The sequence below is a fragment of the Coccidioides immitis genome (assembly GCF_000149335.2).
Source record: "Coccidioides immitis RS genomic scaffold supercont3.4, whole genome shotgun sequence".
In the NCBI taxonomy this organism is placed as follows: Eukaryota; Fungi; Ascomycota; class Eurotiomycetes; order Onygenales; family Onygenaceae; genus Coccidioides; species Coccidioides immitis.
Window position 1 is genome coordinate 1685273 of NW_004504311.1, and position 17413 is coordinate 1702685.

A 17413-nucleotide genomic window follows, 5' to 3' on the forward strand; every position below is an offset into this window, starting at 1 on the left:
CGCACCCGGGAATCCTTGTCCTTCGCTGCGAGCCCGGCCTTCTTTAATTCCATAATCCATGCCATCGAATGTCTTGGCATGGAAGTCTCTCCACGCCGGCAGAGGTGGCAGTCGTGGTCAAACTACCCCGTTCTGCTCCAGCGGATTTGCCTCTTCTCCCGCAGCGGAGCACGTTACTCAGACTGCTCGTCGCCAATCTCGGGTTCGCTATCACACACACACACGTCCTTTCGCCATTCCTTTTTTTTTTTTTTCTTTTTGTCTTCGATTGTTGCTCGTGCATCTGTGATCCATCGAACACGCCCGACTGTCCACTCCCACCCATCTCGACTTGCAATTCTTCCCCCTCCTCCCTTTCGTCGTTGCCAACGTTGCTCGCAAGGCAAGTCTCCACGTTGTCGACAGTGCCCTGCAGCGCTTCGTTGGTCCACAGTCGGTATAACCGTGTCGACAAACAGATAAATCCCTTTGGGCGACATTCTGCATCTCGTATCTCGAAGGCACGTCACACTTATTCCTAGCATCTCGCAGACATTCATCCAACCTCCCGACCTCCAACGCCCAATCTCAGCTCTTTCGGGTTCTTCGTCATCCCGATGTATACATAGTCGTTTGAGTTCCCCGCAGCCCTCGATCTACCATCATCCTGGACTGTTAAAGCTATCCACATCCCACCTCTTCTCATCCGATATTGTCGCCTTTCAAGCTCGGTGCGCGGATGTTGCGCATACCCCTTCGATTCATTTACGGGCGACGCTGGCGCCGCTGGAATTTAAATACCAAGCTGCTCCGCCCCGGTTAGATTGTTCAAGGTGAACTGTGGGAGCGGATAAACGGAAGGAGGCGATAGAGGCTTGGAGATCGTGAAAGAAAGATCGTTGTTTGATGCCTGTTGACGCGAAGTTGGATCTCTTGTGTGTGCTTCAGCAGGAGCAGAGATAACCCGTCGTTAGAGAAAGATATCCTTGCGACTTCCGAGTCCAAACTGTGTGGACCTCTGTTGTTGAAGGCGTCCAGATTGAGGTTGTCATTCTCTGTGAAAAGGGATCAGGGTACAAAAGCTTTTCAGAAGGATACTGTAGTTGAAGGAGGACAGAGAGAGAGCGCAATTGGGGATAGTGTGAGTATCCTTTCTTTTATGAAACCCAGCGTGTCTGAAGCTGGATTTTGTTCAGAATTGTGTTGGGGATCTGCTGTCACCTCCACAGGTCTAGCCTCTGTTTCAACTTTCAGCCCTCTACCATCTTTCTTCTCCTCATCTCGGCCAGAAATAGTGAGCATGCTGGAATGCAGGAGCTGAGCTTCTGCGCCTGATGCTGCACCTGCTGCTGCACCTGCTGCTGCACCTGCTGCTGCACCTGCCTCTCTGACAGATGTGCTACAGTATATCCTTCCTTTCAAATAGTGATGACCTCTTGTTTTCGTCTGACAATCTCAGACAACATCCCATTGCCAATCTGGAATGAGTCTACACCATGCCTCTATGTATCATCCTGTTGCTTCTGATCCAATCCCCCAATTCTAGATATCGCCATCTAATGTTTTCCATCCAACAGATAGATAACCACGCTCATATAGACATAACTCGTTCCCATTATGGATCGAGAACAATGTCGCGCCGTCTATATCGATGAACGAGTCGGTTATGACCGCTGGATTTCCAAAGAGAGTTTATCTTTGCCAGAAGATGATTCGGGTGGTGCTCCCTTCCCTCTACTTGATGACCATCCCAACCTAGCGAGCAACATAGGCCAAATTTTGGGCATTTGCAAACAAGGTCGGCTCCCCCACCCCTGTCTGAATATGGTGGACTTTCCTTTCAAGTATCGAATTATAGAGTACAGCTAATATATGCTTGCAGTATACCTGTGTAACTCCGGAAAGTCGTTCGCGAGCAAACTTGCTGAGTTACACGAAGAGTCAAGTAATACTTGTGCTCCAATCTTTGCTTTTATTGATATTGCAATCAAAGGCGACTCAGAGTTGGTACACCGGCGCTCCATCACCCAGACTTCTGTGCAACTTTCTGCGTCACCGCCAAGTTTGGCGCGTAGCTTAACTTTCTCCACGGAATCGGAGGAGCTCTATGGTTTCCATCTCCTTTCCAGATTTTCTGCAGATATCCACGCCCAGGACGAGCCCAGCATCATCGTGCCCATTGCGATTCTTCGGCATGCTGATGGCGATGCTGATGGTAAATGTGCTGAGAAAGGGATCCACGAGGACGGAAAACAGGGATTGCGAACCATCTCAGCCGAAGTGGAGTTTAAGCAGATCCGCCGCTGTTTGGATGCTGGAGCGATCGATGTGCTCACATGTCCTTTCGAGGCTTCCAAAGTAAAGGGACTGGTCCTTCACGCGTATCGCACGCAAAAAGCTGCGCAAAAACACAGAGCCCGATTTCTAGCCAGGCGGAAGGTACGGCGCCAATCGTGGGTTGGTGCAGATGACCAGCAATCCTACGCTTATCTTCGAGAAGCAATGGTTTCAAAGTTGATGAAACGGATTTGCAGTCCAGAAGAAGCAGTTGAGGATTTCCAAGTGGGCGATGTGCCAGTCATCCAGGAACGGAGAGCCTTGGTGGAAAGGGAAGTTGCGAAATGGAACTTTTTATCTCACGAGTTCTCGGACGACGAGCTGGTTCATGCTGCATGCGTGATGGTCGAGCATGCCTTGCAACTCCCTGAGCTGGAACAATGGAGGCTTTCGCCCGGTAAGATGATATCAAACCGCTCCTTTTCCTAGATTCTCGGCTAATATAGGAAATAGAGGAGATACGGTCCTTTTTGCTCTCCGTCCGTGCTTCGTATAACTCCTTCGTTCTCTACCATAACTTCCGCCATGCTATCGATGTCCTTCAGTCCGTTTTTCACTTTCTTGTAAAGATAGGTATTCTCCCACCGTTTCCTTTGGGAAGTGAGGAGGTATCTACCCGGAGTGGGATGTCTTCTATTTTGACGCCGTTTGACGCCCTTACATTGCTTATCACAGCGATTGGACACGATGTTGGCCATCCAGGTGTCAATAACGTTTTTCTTGTGAAGTTAAATGCGCCACTTGCACAGCTCTACAACGATAAGTCAGTACTGGAGGCTTTCCATTGTGCAGCCTATTCGCAAATCCTTCGTCGTCATTGGCCCTCCGTTTTCAAGGATAATCGACTTCGAAAGTTGATGATCGATTCTATTTTGGCCACTGACATGGGCATCCATAACGTATTTATGGAGTCACTAGGGAAATTGCAACAAAGTTATCGTTCTAATAACAGAACCACTTGGGGATGGGAACCCAAGGACATTGACACCTATCGAACTCTTCTATGTGCTTTGCTGATTAAATGCGCAGACATCAGCAACGTGGTAAGCACTACCCTTCTCTCCATTCAATGAGCTAAGTCACCTTTCTCACCGTTATCCCTCTCATAGGCACGTCCCTTTCATATAGCGGAGAAGTGGACCGATATTCTCCAACTGGAGTTTGCCAACCAAGGGATGATGGAAGCAGAGATTGGAATGGAAACAGCCTTATTTGGCGGTCCTCCAGAGTTGGGAAACTTTGTCAAAAAGGCGAACGGTCAAATAGGATTTATGAACGTATTCGCCCTCCCTCTTTTCGACGGGGTTGCCGACGTCCTCCCGGATATGGCTTTCGCCGCTAATGAAATTCGGCGCAACAAATGCAGATGGCAAATGTCGGTTGACCGTCAGAACGATCCAGATGCGGGAGAGAAAAGTGGAATTCAAATTTCTCCGGCTCAGTCGACTGAAACCCGCAATGTACGGAGACACCTGAAAGCAGAGGATTATAGCCTGCCGTCTGTGTATTATACGATTCCCAGCCGAGCGTCACCTGATAGTTCTGGGGATACCTCCCCTGGGCCATCCCAGGGAGATTCTCGTTCAGACAATGAAGCGGATGACGGGACTGTTACGAACGCAGAACATAACTCCCAAGAGTCCTCGACACCCAAATACCACCTACCTCCCATCTCATCCCTAAATAATACAAATGGAGCAAATAGCCACAGGGGTTATAGCTACAACCATACAGACGCAAATTCCGCATCCCAACGGTTCCACAATGACTCGGATAAACATCAGTTTCGGGAAGGTTTTGGAGGTAGTCCGGTTTCGGCTGTATTCAACCATTCGAGCCAATCCACAAATGGTGTCCGGAACCAGAGCACTAGCACGTATACAAACAACACGGTAGCCACACCAGTCTCGTCTACTTCTCAAGCCAGCAGCTTGGTCACAGCTGAGAGCAATGGTTACGACGACAAAGGGTTTGGCAAGAGAGCATATGGTCAGGGTATTCGAAGTGGTGGGCCTAATAGTTACGAGTCCAGTCTTGGGGATGGCGCCTGTGATGACAACCTTGGCTGTAGACGCCCTTCCACAGCCGCTTTACCGGTCGACTCGAGTTGCAACCGTCGTCAATCGGAGCGTGACCGCCGTCCCGCACTTGGGAGAACTGCGAGTTTTATGTCTACTCTCCTCGATAAGAGTTTCTCGACCAACCACCACAACGGTTTTACGCTTAAAAATCCTGCATCCCCTACATGTTCCGGACATTCTAATACTCCAAGTCATCACCTCTCAAATAGCCAACACTCATCCGACCCTGATTATCCTACTACGAATGGTGCCAGCGTCCCAACTGGGCGAACTGTGCCTCGACGACGATCCCGACTACGACTTGCATTCTGGCGGCGAAACAAGCCGTCTTCTCCTCCCCTTCCCCACGAGCAGCATCGGTGACTTGTTATTTCCAGATAGAATGTTATAAATCCGCTTGAATCGATTTATTCGAGGACGGCGCTCGGTCTTTAAGGCGTTTGTCAACGCTTAGCCTTTCATGGGTTATGGTTCTCGGTTTGGGTTGAACGGAATGGTGGTCCACTGGTTCTCATATTTCCTTTTCTTGTGATACCAGTCGAGTGGTCAGAGCGCCTTTCTCGATACCATGGCATTTTATGACTCTTTTCGGTTTGCTACTTGCATATTATACGACACGCATGAGTAGCTCTTCATATTCTCCCTATCCTCACATTCGCCTCATCATTCATCTATCTTCGATATTCCTCTTTTCTTCGTGGTTGACATACCTTTGTCCGAGCAAGTTCTGCTTCTATATTTGTACATATTTTACCACACATATTCACATGTATGCATTTTACATTATCAGCGGGGGAGGGTACAGGCGAAGAGAAGTCTTTTTAAAAGGGATTCAGACTCGTGTGTGCACTTTTATCTTTCTCGGTTTCTTGTCCTTCAGCCTTTATATGTTCTCGCAAAAAGAAGCTGATGCCCAGTTACTTGATTTGGCCAGAACGAAGGAAAAAAAAAACCAAAAAAATGCAATCTGGTCTGGCCTGCTTTCCCACATTGCAAAGCAATCATTATTCTATATCAATATATACATACAGAGATGTCATTGTTGTTCTTGTTCTTGTGTATTTCTATAGATGGGCTTTGATGACAAGACTATATACAATGCCTCTCCCCACTTGACATGCATTGGAGAATTTATCTGAGCAGAATAGTCGGCATCAAACCAAGACAGGTACATTGGAAGGTTGTACGAACCACTTCGTGGTCAAGAGATGGAGATAGATAGTATGGAGTAACCGCGATAACGCCAGGATTTGCCTTTTTATCCCTATGAACTCAAGCTTTCAGGTACACATAGGTACAGAAGCAGTCACATACATGAAACGAGGATATCCATATCCCCCGTACAAATTTATTTTTGACGAGGTTTCGACGCCGTCGAATGCAGGTTAGGTGTTTAGAGGGAATGTACTTCAAAGTTTCGTCGAGAGAAAGCCGCCCCTTACTGCGTACATTCACTGGCAATCCTCACATGCTTCTTTCTCTGGGGATGCCTCTGGAGGATCAGGGCCTGATCTGGCCGTTGCCGCAGCCACAGCCGTTGCTCTCGCTGTTGACGAGGAACCGGAGCCACGTCCTTCTGTGTTCTCTTCGTCTTGCTGGTTCTGCGCCTTGGCTAGAGCACGATCGATGTGGCCCAGGTTTCGAGACGGGTCGATGATGTTTCGAACTAGGGACTTGAGTTGTTTTGTTTCTGTTTGGTTGCAGGTTCTCACCCGAGAGTCGGGCCCAGACTTTGGTGTTAGTTTCACTTTATATGTTCTCGTTCTGGATTTCAAAAGGGAGGGGGTGATTGCTGGGTTTGTGATATATTGTCTTTAACAGATTTCGGCTCTTCTTTATTTTGGGTATATGAAAGGGGAGTGTTGAGGTGGGCACTGCACAAGTACTGTACCTGGAAAGCCACCCAGGGTTTTACGGTCCCAGAGGACCGTTTCCACAATTGTGGAACCTGCATTTGATGTGTGGAAAAGGGTGACTGTGAAGATTCCACCGGTGCTAGGGATGAGAGCTACTTCGCCTAGGGAGGTAGAGAAGGTGGATAGAAGCTCTTGCGCAAACTGTTAAGGAGACTGTTAGTACTGTGATATAACAACTATGGTATAAAGAAATGGCGGCACGATACAGGGGGATTGAGAGCGTGTCTGGGGCAAAGAGAAGGATATATGACATGCATGCAACTAGATACGACCGCGCGTATAAGATGTCAGATTGGTGAAAAGAGGGCTGTGTCTCCGGTAAGTGCTTGAAATGCAAAATGCTTTGAGTCATTAACAATTGCATGTTGCTCAATTTTTTGAATTCCACACAGTTTGGTATCCTGTACATACATAGGCAGCCCTCAGCATCCATCGACATTGCGTGCAATATTTTATCGTCACGCGTGGAAGCTGTGCTTGTACTGGTGCACAGGAACTTGGGATATCCATGGATGTATGTATGGATTATTGGTACCTCGTGAGTCAATAGAGCCTTTTGACCTCTGAGAATCTAAAATAATCTTTGTCCGGGTGGGAATTTGAACGAAGCCCTTTGGCATAATACAAATGCTTGATTGAGTTGGTTAAATAACGAGGAGGGAAAAAAAAGTAACAATGCGACACCGGCAGGATTCGAACCTGCGCGCCCGAAGGCAATGCCTAACTTAAGGAGGTAGCAGGGCACCGCGTTAACCACTCCGCCACAGTGTCAATTGGCGTGTTTCATCCTTCAATTTATCATGAACCATTATATGAATTAGTGGGCAAAAACAACTTGACCTCTCTGACACCTCCAGTTTGTGCGATGAAAATGAACTTTTTCTTCGGTGGGGATAAAAAAAGGGGAAAATGAAAATTATCTCAACCCTGCTTTTCCATCTGGAGTCTTTACATGCCCAGGGAGAGTGCCAGAAGGCAGCTGTCACATAATAGTCACATGTGTTTTACAACATCTTCACTAGAGAGCATGGCCAAAAAGCAACTTTTCCAGCCTGGCCGATGTCGATCTTTGCAACAGAAAGGCCTCCAAACTCCCAAAGACACAGTTGGTTCTTTTTCTTGTACTCCGTACTCATTTGTGCAACGACTGGAGAGTTGTCATTGCGCTAAGCTGCTGATGGATCTCTGGGAAAAGCACAGCTATCCGTACTTTTTTTCTTTTTTCTTTTTTTTTTTTAAATAATTTAATATTTTGGCCCCCTATCCATGGAGACATGGACATACGGCAGCGCGCCAAATGGGAGTTCAGGCGCATGGACGAGCGATTTCAAGCGATGATATAATGCCACTGCAGCGTCTCTATTCTCGACTCACTTTGAATGACAGGCTCTGTATCCAAAAAGAGAATAGGGCGTTTGAAAAGATAAGAAGTTTTTCTTGCTCATTGCTGACTCTCCCTTCTCTGTCCCAAAAGCTATTTTTACAACAGAAGATTTCAAGGATACACTCAATCTGACCGGGCTTTCAAACCCAAGGCAGTATAAAGTGGGCTGATGAATGCAAAATTCGCAAAGGAAACGGTACCATAAAAGAGGAAATGGAACAATCAAACAAGCTTGTGAAAAATGAGGAAAGTGTCTGAAACGGGACAAGGATTATTCCGAATAAGAGAATAACTCAGAAGAATAGGTACAGAAATGAAAGCCGTTAACGAAACAGGATCGAGTTCAAAGGACAAAAGGAAATTGTGGCAAGGGTCGGAGGGCCCAAGGGGATTTTGATGGAAATCAAGGTCAGGTGGTGGAACAGTCCTTGGAAAACTAAGTGAGGTAAAATGCCGGATTCGGAGAACGGATCGCGAAAAAAAGCTCCTGGTTTATGTAGGACGGGGGAAAACGGGCCACGGAAAACGTAACGTGGATCAAAAGGAAAGCGCCTCCCTTCGTCCCCGTGGGAGATGCCATTTCACATGCTCAACCATGCGCGGCCTGACGAGGAAACCCATCACATCTGCAGTTCCCATGAAGAGCACACGGAGAGTCCTTCCAAATCGTTCTCATTTCAGGGCGAACGTAACATGAGTTGAGGCCGGTGAAATGCGTTTGTATATGAATGTGCGTTATAAAAGAGAATTGAGAGTCATTAGAGATATCGGTCGTAGGGAGCAGAAATTAGGATATGACAGATGAGGAGAGCGAGTAGGGATCGAAAGGCCGGGGACGGTTGATGGGAAGGAGAACGGTGGGGCGGATATCGATGAACGGGCATTCTACATTATTATACAGCAGCCGCCAGACTGCTGAGGAGCGTAAGGGTCTTCTCGTTTCTCGACCTGGGAGGTAAAAAAGTGTTAGGGAGAATGCGTTATCGCACGTTGACGTCGAGAAGGGGAGAGAAAGCATACCTGGCCCCACACTGAAGGTACCATGAAATCCCGTGTGTTGTTGCAATAATTGATGAGCCTGTTGGAGAGGATGAACGCAGTTATTAGTGGTCCATCAAACTGGGACAAAAGGTACGGGAACCGGGAGAGGACGGGACTCACGACATCGAAGCCTCTGTCACTTTTACCCTCGGCCTCTCCAGGTCTTCTCTCAGGCGCGCATTGAGCTCAGTCAGTCTCCTGAGCTTCAATTCGGCCATATTCTGCCGATTATTCCTCGCATCCCCCCTAGGCCGTAGTTGTTCGTAGGCAGCGGGCATGTTGCGCGGCTGGTAGCCCATCTGCCAGTGACGCCTATGTAAACAACCAAGCAAAGAAGTCCCGCGGGCGAGTGCGCGGATGGACTGCGACGAACGACGGGAAAGGGGGTTTGGGACGATGAGGACCAGCTCAAGAAGGAATTGTGGATGGTCGCAGGATCCAGAAGGGAGGATTGACAGGATGGACGGCTCGCTGTAGGGCTGAAGGAGTGGGATTCGAGGTTGTTTCTAGGAGGGAGACAGGACGAAGAGAGAGAGAAGCGAGAGTCGATGAAACAAGCCCAAAAAGCATACCTCGCTCGGTACGGAGTCCTCCGTAAAGGGGGCGAAATTAAAAATCTGGCACTGTTACCGATTAATACCGCCTAAATACTGGTGTCAGCCAATCATAGAGCGTAATTTTGACAAGCTTACAAAGCAATACGGTCCGTACCCCACAATTACCAGAGCTTTGGCATGGAAAGCAACTTGCGCTTCCCGCTTCCCATCCTCGAAACGGGGTCCTTTCACGCCTTTCCCGGCTGCTTCCCGCCTCACGTCAATTGAGATTCGAGAACGCACTCCGTCCGCTTCTACAAAGCAGCATTATACGGCACCTTTCGTGGATCCGAAAGCGCCCTCGGGTCCGATCATGAGTCTACTCTGAAGCCTCTGGGCTCCTCTTTTTCTTTTTTTTTTTTTTTTTTTTTTTTTTTTTCACTTTTTGACATCAAGAAGGACACTTCGCGCTTAGTGATTATCCGCAAAGGGGAAATGAAAAATTACCCCGTCCCAGTTTTCAGGAACTTTCAATACGGTCTGGTAATTCGACCATTCCTAATTGGTCAAGCTACAGACCCGTGGGCCCGGGCTGGCTTGGCGATTTCTTGGCAAGATTCTCCCCGCGTGCTTGGGCTCAGCACATCCTTCGTCGTCAGGCTGCTAAGACGTCCAGCGTGCTTCGGATTGCTCCCTCGCACTCGACGAGGAATACCTGCCAGGTGATTGCTGTATTCAGTCGCACAATCTTATTTTCCTCTCTTTGCCCACGTACCACCACTTTACCTCGTTTCCCCTCCGACCACACAGTATCTGGAGTGAAAGCCCCGCGCCTGAACTAATGCAAACCTCTACTTGTTTCTGATAACTGCTTCATGCAGAATCGGATGTTGATAGGCCGCTGCTGGTGCCTGGTTCCGTGGTTTTATTCCTGTCTCGGGGAGTGGCAGAACCCCCAGCAGCCGTTTCACCACTCTCTTGTTCAGTGATTTCGGCGCCTGCACTATCAAGACTTAAAAGGCTCCGATAGTTTGAAGAGGGTGTGACTCGCTGGTTAAGTTAGCTATGTGTTGGCCACTTTTGTCTGAGCTGTTAAATATGGAATACCCTCTTCGGGGAATATCTTACATTTGTGTAGGTATGGAACCTGGTCACAAAAGGGCTCATGCACCGAGTCACGGGCCAGTGTAATGGTTTGGTGGGGCAGTTCCATGCTTCAAATGTTGGCCTCTGAGCGTTACTATTTCTCTCTCGAGGAATAATATGCATATCTACTGCAGACTTCGAGCAGGCTTCGACCATACCTTCATTCGCGTGCAAAGGAAACAATTTCACCATAGAATCTCAAGCCATTTGTCAGCCTCAAAAAATTGTTTTTTGTTGCTGCAGGGGTAGAATAGGCCAGGTTACATATGCATATGCACCTCCTGCTGCAACATACTTAAGAGATGTCGCTCCATTGGTACGATAGACGCTGATCGAGCCATCCTGATGGCCTGAGTAAAAAATGGTTCGTCCGGAAGATATCCAGAGAAATGGAGATATCTGTGTCTGCTCCACTGCTTGGAGTTGGGAACGAATCAACAGCTGTCATACTCTCTGGTATTGCTTAACTATGTATGAAGTACATGGGATGGGGGATGGCAGTTCCTGACGCATGTTGGTATCGTATAGGAACCCCGGTTGGTATTCTGAAACCGCTCTGTAGGTGCCTGAATGAATGTTGGCTGCTTCCTGCCCCGGATTCCACTCCCATCTATATATAGAGCGATACGTAGTGTTATGCCCTGCACGGTTAGCTTTTCATGAAGGCCACATTCAATCTATCGCATAGCATTAGCAGGTGCTGCTGTCATCGCGCGGAGGGGAGGTTCCACGTGATCCCCGTTCTCGGTCGCTTACTCTGTGCTATGCTGACATAAGCGGCCCAGGGTCCACAGGAAATTTTCGCCTTCTCATTATCCCACAACCATCACAACGGCCAAGTGTGAAACTTCTGCCCGTCGAGACCCCCGACTCTCTACCGGCTATCATCATCGGGAAAGGCCCTGCACTCGTCTGTGCATCGTTGAGGCCTACATCAACCCAATTTTCGTCGAGGAACTGCGTCCATCGAAACGCAAACGAGCCCAACCTTCCTCGAGTGGCCAGATTATCCTCAGTCTTCTTAAGTCAGGGAGAGCTTGCCCAGCATGCCGCCTATACCTCACGTTAGGCCTGAGAATGTTCTCAGGGTGAGACTTCTGTCCTGGCTTCACGCTCTATTCCCTACTAGAGATTCGCGACTGACGGTTCTTTTGTCTTAGCGAGCCGAAGAGCTCATTGCCGTGGGCCAGCCCGCCGCAGCCTTGTCCGTCCTTCACGAACATGTCACCTCGAAACGATCTCGCAGCAGCCCAATTGCATCTCTTGAACCGGTGATGCTTCTTTTCGTTGAACTATGCGTCGACTTAAGGAAAGGGAAATCTGCGAAAGATGGCTTGTATCAATATAAGAATATTGCGCAAAATACAAACGTGGGAACCATTGAGGTATGCAGGATGCAAATCACACCTCGACTTTTTCATGAATAGTGCTGATCAGAGTGGCTCTAATGTAGATGGTTCTGAAAAAATTCATTGAGCTTGCTGAACAAAAAGTCACCGAAGCCCAAGCCAAAGCTGATGAGATCCAATCCTCACTCGAATCAGCTGCCCCAACTTCCAATGTCGAGGATCTTGATGCTATTGAGACTCCAGAGACAATTCTTCTTGCCACGGTATCGGGTGAACAGTCTCGCGACCGCACGGACCGGGCCGTTGTTACCCCGTGGTTGAAATTTCTCTGGGAAACTTACAGAACCGTCCTAGAAATCCTGAAAAACAATGCGCGACTCGAGGTCATGTATCAGGCCACCGCACTACAGGCTTTCCAATTTTGCTTGAAATACACCCGCAAGACTGAATTCCGTCGCTTGTGTGAGCTCCTCAGAAACCACGTTCAAAATGCTGCCAAGTACTCAGCTCAGATGCACGCCATCAACCTAAGCGATCCAGACACACTTCAGCGCCATCTGGATACACGCTTCCAGCAGTTGAATGTTGCGGTCGAGTTGGAACTCTGGCAGGAGGGCTTCCGCAGTGTTGAAGATATCCACACTCTCCTTAACCTTAGCAAGCGACAGCCCAAGAATATCATGATGGCAAACTACTATGAGAAGCTTACAAAGATCTTTATGGTCAGCGACAATTACCTGTTCCATGCTGCTGCCTGGAACCGCTACTATAACCTGTTGCGACAATCCGCCATCGCCCTCGCTGCAGGACAGGGATCTAAGAAGGATAGCCCATCAGTTACCGAAGCCGATATGACCAAAGCCGCTTCTTTCGTCCTCCTTTCAGCCCTTTCAATCCCTGTCATCAGTACTTCGCGATCCCGTGGTGCCTTGGTCGACGTAGACGAGGTGCGAAAGAACAAGAATACCCGCCTCACCAACCTTCTGGGCATGCCTCAGCCCCCCACTCGAGCGTCATTATTCAAGGACGCTCTTAACAAGGGCCTCCTTAGCCGCTGCCGCCCTGAAATCCGGGATCTTTACAATATCCTCGAGGTCGACTTCCATCCTTTGTCGATTTGCAAGAAGATCTCTCCTATTCTCAAGGAAATCGGCGCCGATCCTGAGATGGAGAAGTACGTTTTGCCCTTGCAGCAAGTTATCCTTACTAGGCTGTTCCAACAATTGTCTCAAGTTTATGAATCTGTTGAGCTTAAATTCGTCCATGAACTTGCGCATTTCCCAGAGCCTTTCCAAGTCACCTCGTCCATGATTGAGAAATTCATCATGAATGGCTGCAAGAAGGGAGATTTGGCAATTCGTGTTGATCACGTGTCAGGTGTTTTGACGTTCGAATCGGATATTTTCTCTTCTGCTAAGGCTCTTCACCCAGGAAGTGCCGCTGGGTCTGCGGAAAGTGAAGTTGGTTCTGTCCAACGTCTGCAAAGCACTCCAGCAGAGATTGCCAGATCTCAACTTGCCCGCTTGGCTAAAACTCTTCACGTTACCTGCATGTATGTTGATCCATCCTACAATCAAGCACGGATCAAGGCCAAGGAAGCTGCACATGCAAGAGCTCGCGCAGGAGCAGCAAAAGAGCACGAGGAGACGCTCACTCGCCGTGCCATCATTGAGAAGCGGAAGGAGGCATTGTCAGATGCCTTACAGAAGAAGCAGCGTGAAGAAGAGAATCGAAAGCGTGCGCGCAACCAACAGCTTCAAGAGGCTGAGCAACAGCGTCTTTTGGATGAGCATCGTGAACGTGAGCGCAAGAGAATGAAGGATGAACAGGATCGTATTCGCCAGCAAGAATTGAAGAAGCAATTGGAGGAACTCAAGACCGGAGTCAAGGGGATTGACGTGAACCAGATCGACCTTGAAGAACTCGACTCCAATCGCCTTCGTGCCATTAAACTCGCCCAACTCGAGAAGGAAAAGAATGATCTAAATGAGAAGATCAGAATTACTTCCAAGCGCATCGATCACTTGGAGCGAGCTTTCCGCCGAGAAGAACTGAAGCATTTGCCGGAAGATTACGAAACACAGAAGAAGCAAGACCTCGAAACTTACGAGCAAACCAAGGAAGAGACTTTGAAAGCAGCTCGTCAGAAGCACAAGGAAGACGTCGCACTTAAGCACCGCCTGAGTCGCTTGGTGCCATACTTCAATGACTTCAAGAAGAGTGTGACGGAGAAGAGACATGAAGAGTTCGAGCGCCGTCGCAAGGCTGCTGACAGAGAATTTGAGCAGAAGAAGAAACAACGTATCAAGGAGGTTCACGAACGCATTCGACGTGAAAGGGCGGAACGCGAGGCGGAGGAGCAGAGAAGACGCGAAGAAGAAGAGCGTATTGCGCGCGAAGAGCAAGAGAGAATCGCCAAGGAAGAGGAGAGGCGACGCGCTTTGGCAGAAGAGAAGGCTGCTAGAGAAGAACAAAGAAGGCAAGTATTCATTCGTTTTCATATTCGGGCTTCTCTAACAAAGAAAACAGAAAACTCGATGAGCAGGCTATCCGTCAAAGGCAACGTGAGGAGGAGGCTGAGCAGCGACGAGCTGCCCGAAAGGCTGGCCTTGCAGAACCGAGAGGCCCAGCGCGCGAAGCATCTCCCGAACGAACTGCACCGCGTCTTAACCTTGCTGGCCGAACTGGAACTTCATGGAGAGATCGTCAAGCCGCCAAAGCTGCTGCCAGTGCCGGCGAGCAACCGGCCGCAGCCCAAGAGGCCACGCCAGCACCCCCGGCGAAAGCGGGCAGCTACCTCCCTCCACATTTACGGGCAACCCGCGATGGGCCTTCTGATAGCCGTGATCTTTCCCATGCTCGGGAATCCGCTGCTCCGCCTAGACAATTTTCTAGAAGCCCTGTGCCTCCCTCTGGCGCTCCCTCTTCCCAGGAAAAGCCTGGCCCATGGAGACCAAGATTCAAACAACAGCAGTAGGTGCTACGTAAGTACGGTTAGTGGGTTGGTATAGTATCGGTGGAGGTTTAGGGAAACGTCTTGATCTCTTTGCATCACGTTATGATCCCTATTTTTGGAGAGTTCCGTTTAACTACATATATTCGGTGGCTTCCTACCTATCTATGTTTCGTCCTCTTTGGCCCTCTATCCCTTCCGAGAATTCGGTCAGGGTGATTGATTTCCATGCTTTATTTTGCAGATCAAAAGTGCATATTGCTTGTGCTTTAAATTCAATTTAATATCCAAATTCTATCCCTTTCCCTCTTCTCGTCTCTTGTGCCGTTGTTTCCCTTACCTCTCGGCACCGTTCGCATGTCGGCATTTTACAAGGCTTCTTCAGAGCATGTACGCATATGTATGATGCTTTATGTATGAGGCATGTTTTCTTGCATAGGCCCATCCCCCCATCTCCCCAAGCCTGTCGTGTTTGTTTCATGCGTGGTCCAGTTACTTGTTTTCGGAATAGTTTGGGAAGAAGAGTGTGATGACGATGGATGATGATTGAGGCATGGAGGGTTTCCTTTTGTTTTGTTTTGCCCTGGATTTGCAGTTTGCCTTGAAGTTTTCTTCGTTATGGCCCAAGTTTTTATGTAGAATGAAGAGAATGAGAAATGAGTTTTTATTCAGGATTAGAAGCGTTTTTCAAGCTATCTAGGGGTTTTTGGACAGCTTTCTAACAATCTATCTTAGTTTTGATTCAAATTAGGAGGCAAAAGTTTCTCATACAGCGTTGCCGTGTCTGGAGGGTTTGATGAAGCACCCAGAGTCTGCTACAACAAAAGGAAATAAAGACCTGGAAAGGGACACATGACAATCTAAATACTTATCTTTTCTTTCACCAGGAACCCAGGATTGAATTATGCAATCAAAGGAAATGTTCTTCTGAAACCAAGCGATGGGTTCCCGGGTCAAAAGGGTCTATGTACCAACCACCCAATCCACTGATAAGAACAAAAAGAAATATACCTTGAAAGAGGTAAAGAGAGAGTGTTCGTGTTCAAGAGACCGGAACCTCTGCCGGCGTCGCCGTAGCCCCTGCGCCCGCCGCCGCCGTCCCAAACAGCCTATTCCTCCACTCTCCACAGACTGCTTCAAACCCGCTGACCACGCTCTGGCAAACCGTTCCAGCCTCTCTCGCGGCTAATTTCGCATCCCATCCACCTTTTTCAATCCACCGAATGCCTTCCTCGCGCGCTTCATCTTCGCGTCTCATCTCGATGACGAGTTCGCGGACGGTCTTGAGGCGTCGGGATGCGGTGGAGGTGAGTTGGCGGGATTCGTGGAGGGTGTCGTTCAGGGTGCGGAGAGTGTGAGTTAAATCTGAGGTTTGGGAGAGGAGGGATTGGAGGGAGAGGAGCGGTGTGGTGTGAGAGTGCGAACGGGAGTGGGCGGATGAGTGGTCCGGATCGGACGTGGAGGTGGAATCGGTGCCGTGGTGGGCTGATTGGTGTTGATCGGGGAAAGGGAGGTTGGGGAGGATAGAGTCGATTAGGGGAAGCAGGTCGTCGATGGCATCTGGGGAGAGGGTTGGAAATGAGGAGATAAGGAGCGGGTGGGTGAGGGTCTGGAGGGAGCGAGTTTGGTGGGTTAGGTGGGAAACCAGGGAGCTATGTGCGGTGATGAGCCTGGAGAAGCTGTTAGTAGACGGAGATGGCAAACAATGAGCGTTATCGAACCTCGTAGTGCTATTTTCAATCCCAGCTTGTCCGCCAAGTTCCCGTAGAAGGCCAATAAACTGATCGATGAGCTCGTTGCTAGTCTCGTCTGCCTTGCTCCATCGTACCAGATCGTCGATTCCAGCCATTTGAGCTTCTAACCCCGGTGGCATATCCCCGGGCTGATCAAAATCAGAATCATTCCCATAATCGGAGCCATCATACAGGGATTCATGACGCCGATGCCGAGAGTGGCCTTTTAGCCTCTGCCTGGGTGGTTTTAACTGATCCTCCCCAGAGTCCGAATCCCCGTGCGACAGTCCGCCCCCCATACCTATCCCCATATCGTGTATTGATTCGATATAGCCGGCATTGTCTGATGTCGGAGAATCGACGCCGTCTATAGTCACCATACCCTCTCCATCCTGTAGTCCAGACGTATCTTCTCCTCCGTATCCATACTCGTACCCATCATCCCATGCGTTCGCCAGCTCATCTGCTAGACTCCCCAATCCTCCTCCGTCGCCACTATCGGCATTCACATCTGGAGTAAAATCGCCCGAATACCTGGCCGGTCTTTCCATTCCTCCTGAAGACGAGATTCGCTGCCTGGTTGTCACGGGTGAGTGTGGGATAGACGTGCGCGGTGTCTGTGGCGAGTACGGAGGGCTCTGGCCGTATCCGTTCCTTGTAAAGCTACTCGGAGCTGCGGAGGAGAAGTCGAGATCTGAGAGATTTCGTCGTCGGCGGGTGGGAGAGTTGGGCGAGGATGGAGCTAGCGGCATTTCGATGCGTTGTTTACTATCAAAGAGGGACGGCACTCGGCGTGGGAAGAGATGTGGAGATCCAAAGTAAATAAACGACGCAGAACCAGCTCTGCCATGAAAGAAAGGGGAAAATAAAAAAAAGGAGTGAAAGACCGATTTTCAGAAAAAAAGGGAGGGGCTGCGAAGGAAGGCTAATCCTCGACAGCGAGAGACTTCGCTGAGGA

General features: G+C 49.1%; 5 protein-coding genes and 1 non-coding gene across 7 annotated transcripts; 2 read left to right on the forward strand and 4 right to left on the reverse strand.

Moving 5' to 3' along the window:
- The first annotated feature begins 260 nt into the window (after window positions 1–260).
- CIMG_04871 (high affinity cAMP phosphodiesterase) lies at window positions 261–5519 on the forward strand. The gene is made up of 5 exons (XM_001245429.2): window positions 261–1120; window positions 1557–1777; window positions 1862–2713; window positions 2770–3359; window positions 3426–5519. Exons 2-5 carry the CDS (start codon window positions 1597–1599, stop codon window positions 4758–4760), a joined length of 2958 nt encoding a protein of 985 aa, XP_001245430.2. The 5' UTR covers window positions 261–1120; window positions 1557–1596; the 3' UTR covers window positions 4761–5519.
- CIMG_04872 (selT/selW/selH selenoprotein domain-containing protein) lies at window positions 5412–6940 on the reverse strand. The gene is made up of 3 exons (XM_001245430.2): window positions 6725–6940; window positions 6289–6454; window positions 5412–6087 (listed from the first exon to the last, which is right to left on the reverse strand). The coding sequence occupies exons 1-3, from the start codon at window positions 6821–6823 to the stop codon at window positions 5849–5851; spliced, it is 504 nt and encodes a 167-aa protein (XP_001245431.2). The 5' UTR covers window positions 6824–6940; the 3' UTR covers window positions 5412–5848.
- A 51-nt stretch (window positions 6941–6991) lies between these two features.
- CIMG_15087 lies at window positions 6992–7084 on the reverse strand. The gene has a single exon. It is a non-coding gene; the product is annotated as a tRNA-Ser (tRNA).
- Window positions 7085–7727: 643 nt separating this feature from the next.
- Window positions 7728–9294, reverse strand: CIMG_11421 (guanine nucleotide-binding protein subunit gamma, other). The gene is made up of 3 exons (XM_012358450.1): window positions 8859–9294; window positions 8718–8775; window positions 7728–8645 (listed from the first exon to the last, which is right to left on the reverse strand). Exons 1-3 carry the CDS (start codon window positions 9014–9016, stop codon window positions 8583–8585), a joined length of 279 nt encoding a protein of 92 aa, XP_012213873.1. The 5' UTR covers window positions 9017–9294; the 3' UTR covers window positions 7728–8582.
- Window positions 9295–10953: 1659 nt separating this feature from the next.
- Window positions 10954–15400, forward strand: CIMG_04873. 2 transcript variants are annotated; one of them, XM_004446052.1, is made up of 4 exons: window positions 10954–11508; window positions 11581–11805; window positions 11874–14248; window positions 14299–15400. In XM_004446052.1, the coding sequence occupies exons 1-4, from the start codon at window positions 11467–11469 to the stop codon at window positions 14744–14746; spliced, it is 3090 nt and encodes a 1029-aa protein (XP_004446109.1). In that variant the 5' UTR covers window positions 10954–11466; the 3' UTR covers window positions 14747–15400. The 2 variants fall into 2 exon arrangements, with proteins under 2 accessions (XP_004446109.1, XP_004446108.1); XM_004446051.1 differs by having other exon boundaries at window positions 11874–15400.
- On the reverse strand, window positions 15370–17348 carry CIMG_04874 (uncharacterized protein). The gene is made up of 2 exons (XM_001245432.2): window positions 16444–17348; window positions 15370–16392 (listed from the first exon to the last, which is right to left on the reverse strand). The coding sequence occupies exons 1-2, from the start codon at window positions 17205–17207 to the stop codon at window positions 15765–15767; spliced, it is 1392 nt and encodes a 463-aa protein (XP_001245433.2). The 5' UTR covers window positions 17208–17348; the 3' UTR covers window positions 15370–15764.
- Between the last annotated feature and the right edge of the window lie 65 nt (window positions 17349–17413).

Excerpts from the sequence above, each read along its gene's own strand:
- CIMG_11421 (XM_012358450.1), bottom strand. The coding sequence starts at position 9,016 with ATGCCCGCTGCCTACGAACAACTACGGCCTAGGGGGGATGCGAGGAAT. Across the intron at positions 8,776-8,858 it reads GTGACAGAGGCTTCGATGTC|GCTCATCAATTATTGCAACA; the intron begins GTGAGTCCCGTC and ends CCTCTCCAACAG. Across the intron at positions 8,646-8,717 it reads TACCTTCAGTGTGGGGCCAG|GTCGAGAAACGAGAAGACCC; the intron begins GTATGCTTTCTC and ends TTTACCTCCCAG.
- CIMG_04873 (XM_004446051.1), top strand. The coding sequence starts at position 11,467 with ATGCCGCCTATACCTCACGTTAGGCCTGAGAATGTTCTCAGG. Across the intron at positions 11,509-11,580 it reads GGCCTGAGAATGTTCTCAGG|CGAGCCGAAGAGCTCATTGC; the intron begins GTGAGACTTCTG and ends CTTTTGTCTTAG. Across the intron at positions 11,806-11,873 it reads CAAACGTGGGAACCATTGAG|ATGGTTCTGAAAAAATTCAT; the intron begins GTATGCAGGATG and ends GCTCTAATGTAG.
- CIMG_04872 (XM_001245430.2), bottom strand. The coding sequence starts at position 6,823 with ATGGATATCCCAAGTTCCTGTGCACCAGTACAAGCACAGCTTCCACGC. Across the intron at positions 6,455-6,724 it reads GGATGCTGAGGGCTGCCTAT|TTTGCGCAAGAGCTTCTATC; the intron begins GTATGTACAGGA and ends TCTCCTTAACAG. Across the intron at positions 6,088-6,288 it reads AACCCTGGGTGGCTTTCCAG|AAACAAAACAACTCAAGTCC; the intron begins GTACAGTACTTG and ends GCAACCAAACAG.
- CIMG_04874 (XM_001245432.2), bottom strand. The coding sequence starts at position 17,207 with ATGCCGCTAGCTCCATCCTCGCCCAACTCTCCCACCCGCCGACGACGA. Across the intron at positions 16,393-16,443 it reads ATTGAAAATAGCACTACGAG|GCTCATCACCGCACATAGCT; the intron begins GTTCGATAACGC and ends CAGCTTCTCCAG.
- CIMG_04871 (XM_001245429.2), top strand. The coding sequence starts at position 1,597 with ATGGATCGAGAACAATGTCGCGCCGTCTATATCGATGAACGAGTCGGT. Across the intron at positions 1,778-1,861 it reads TTTGGGCATTTGCAAACAAG|TATACCTGTGTAACTCCGGA; the intron begins GTCGGCTCCCCC and ends ATATGCTTGCAG. Across the intron at positions 2,714-2,769 it reads ACAATGGAGGCTTTCGCCCG|AGGAGATACGGTCCTTTTTG; the intron begins GTAAGATGATAT and ends TATAGGAAATAG.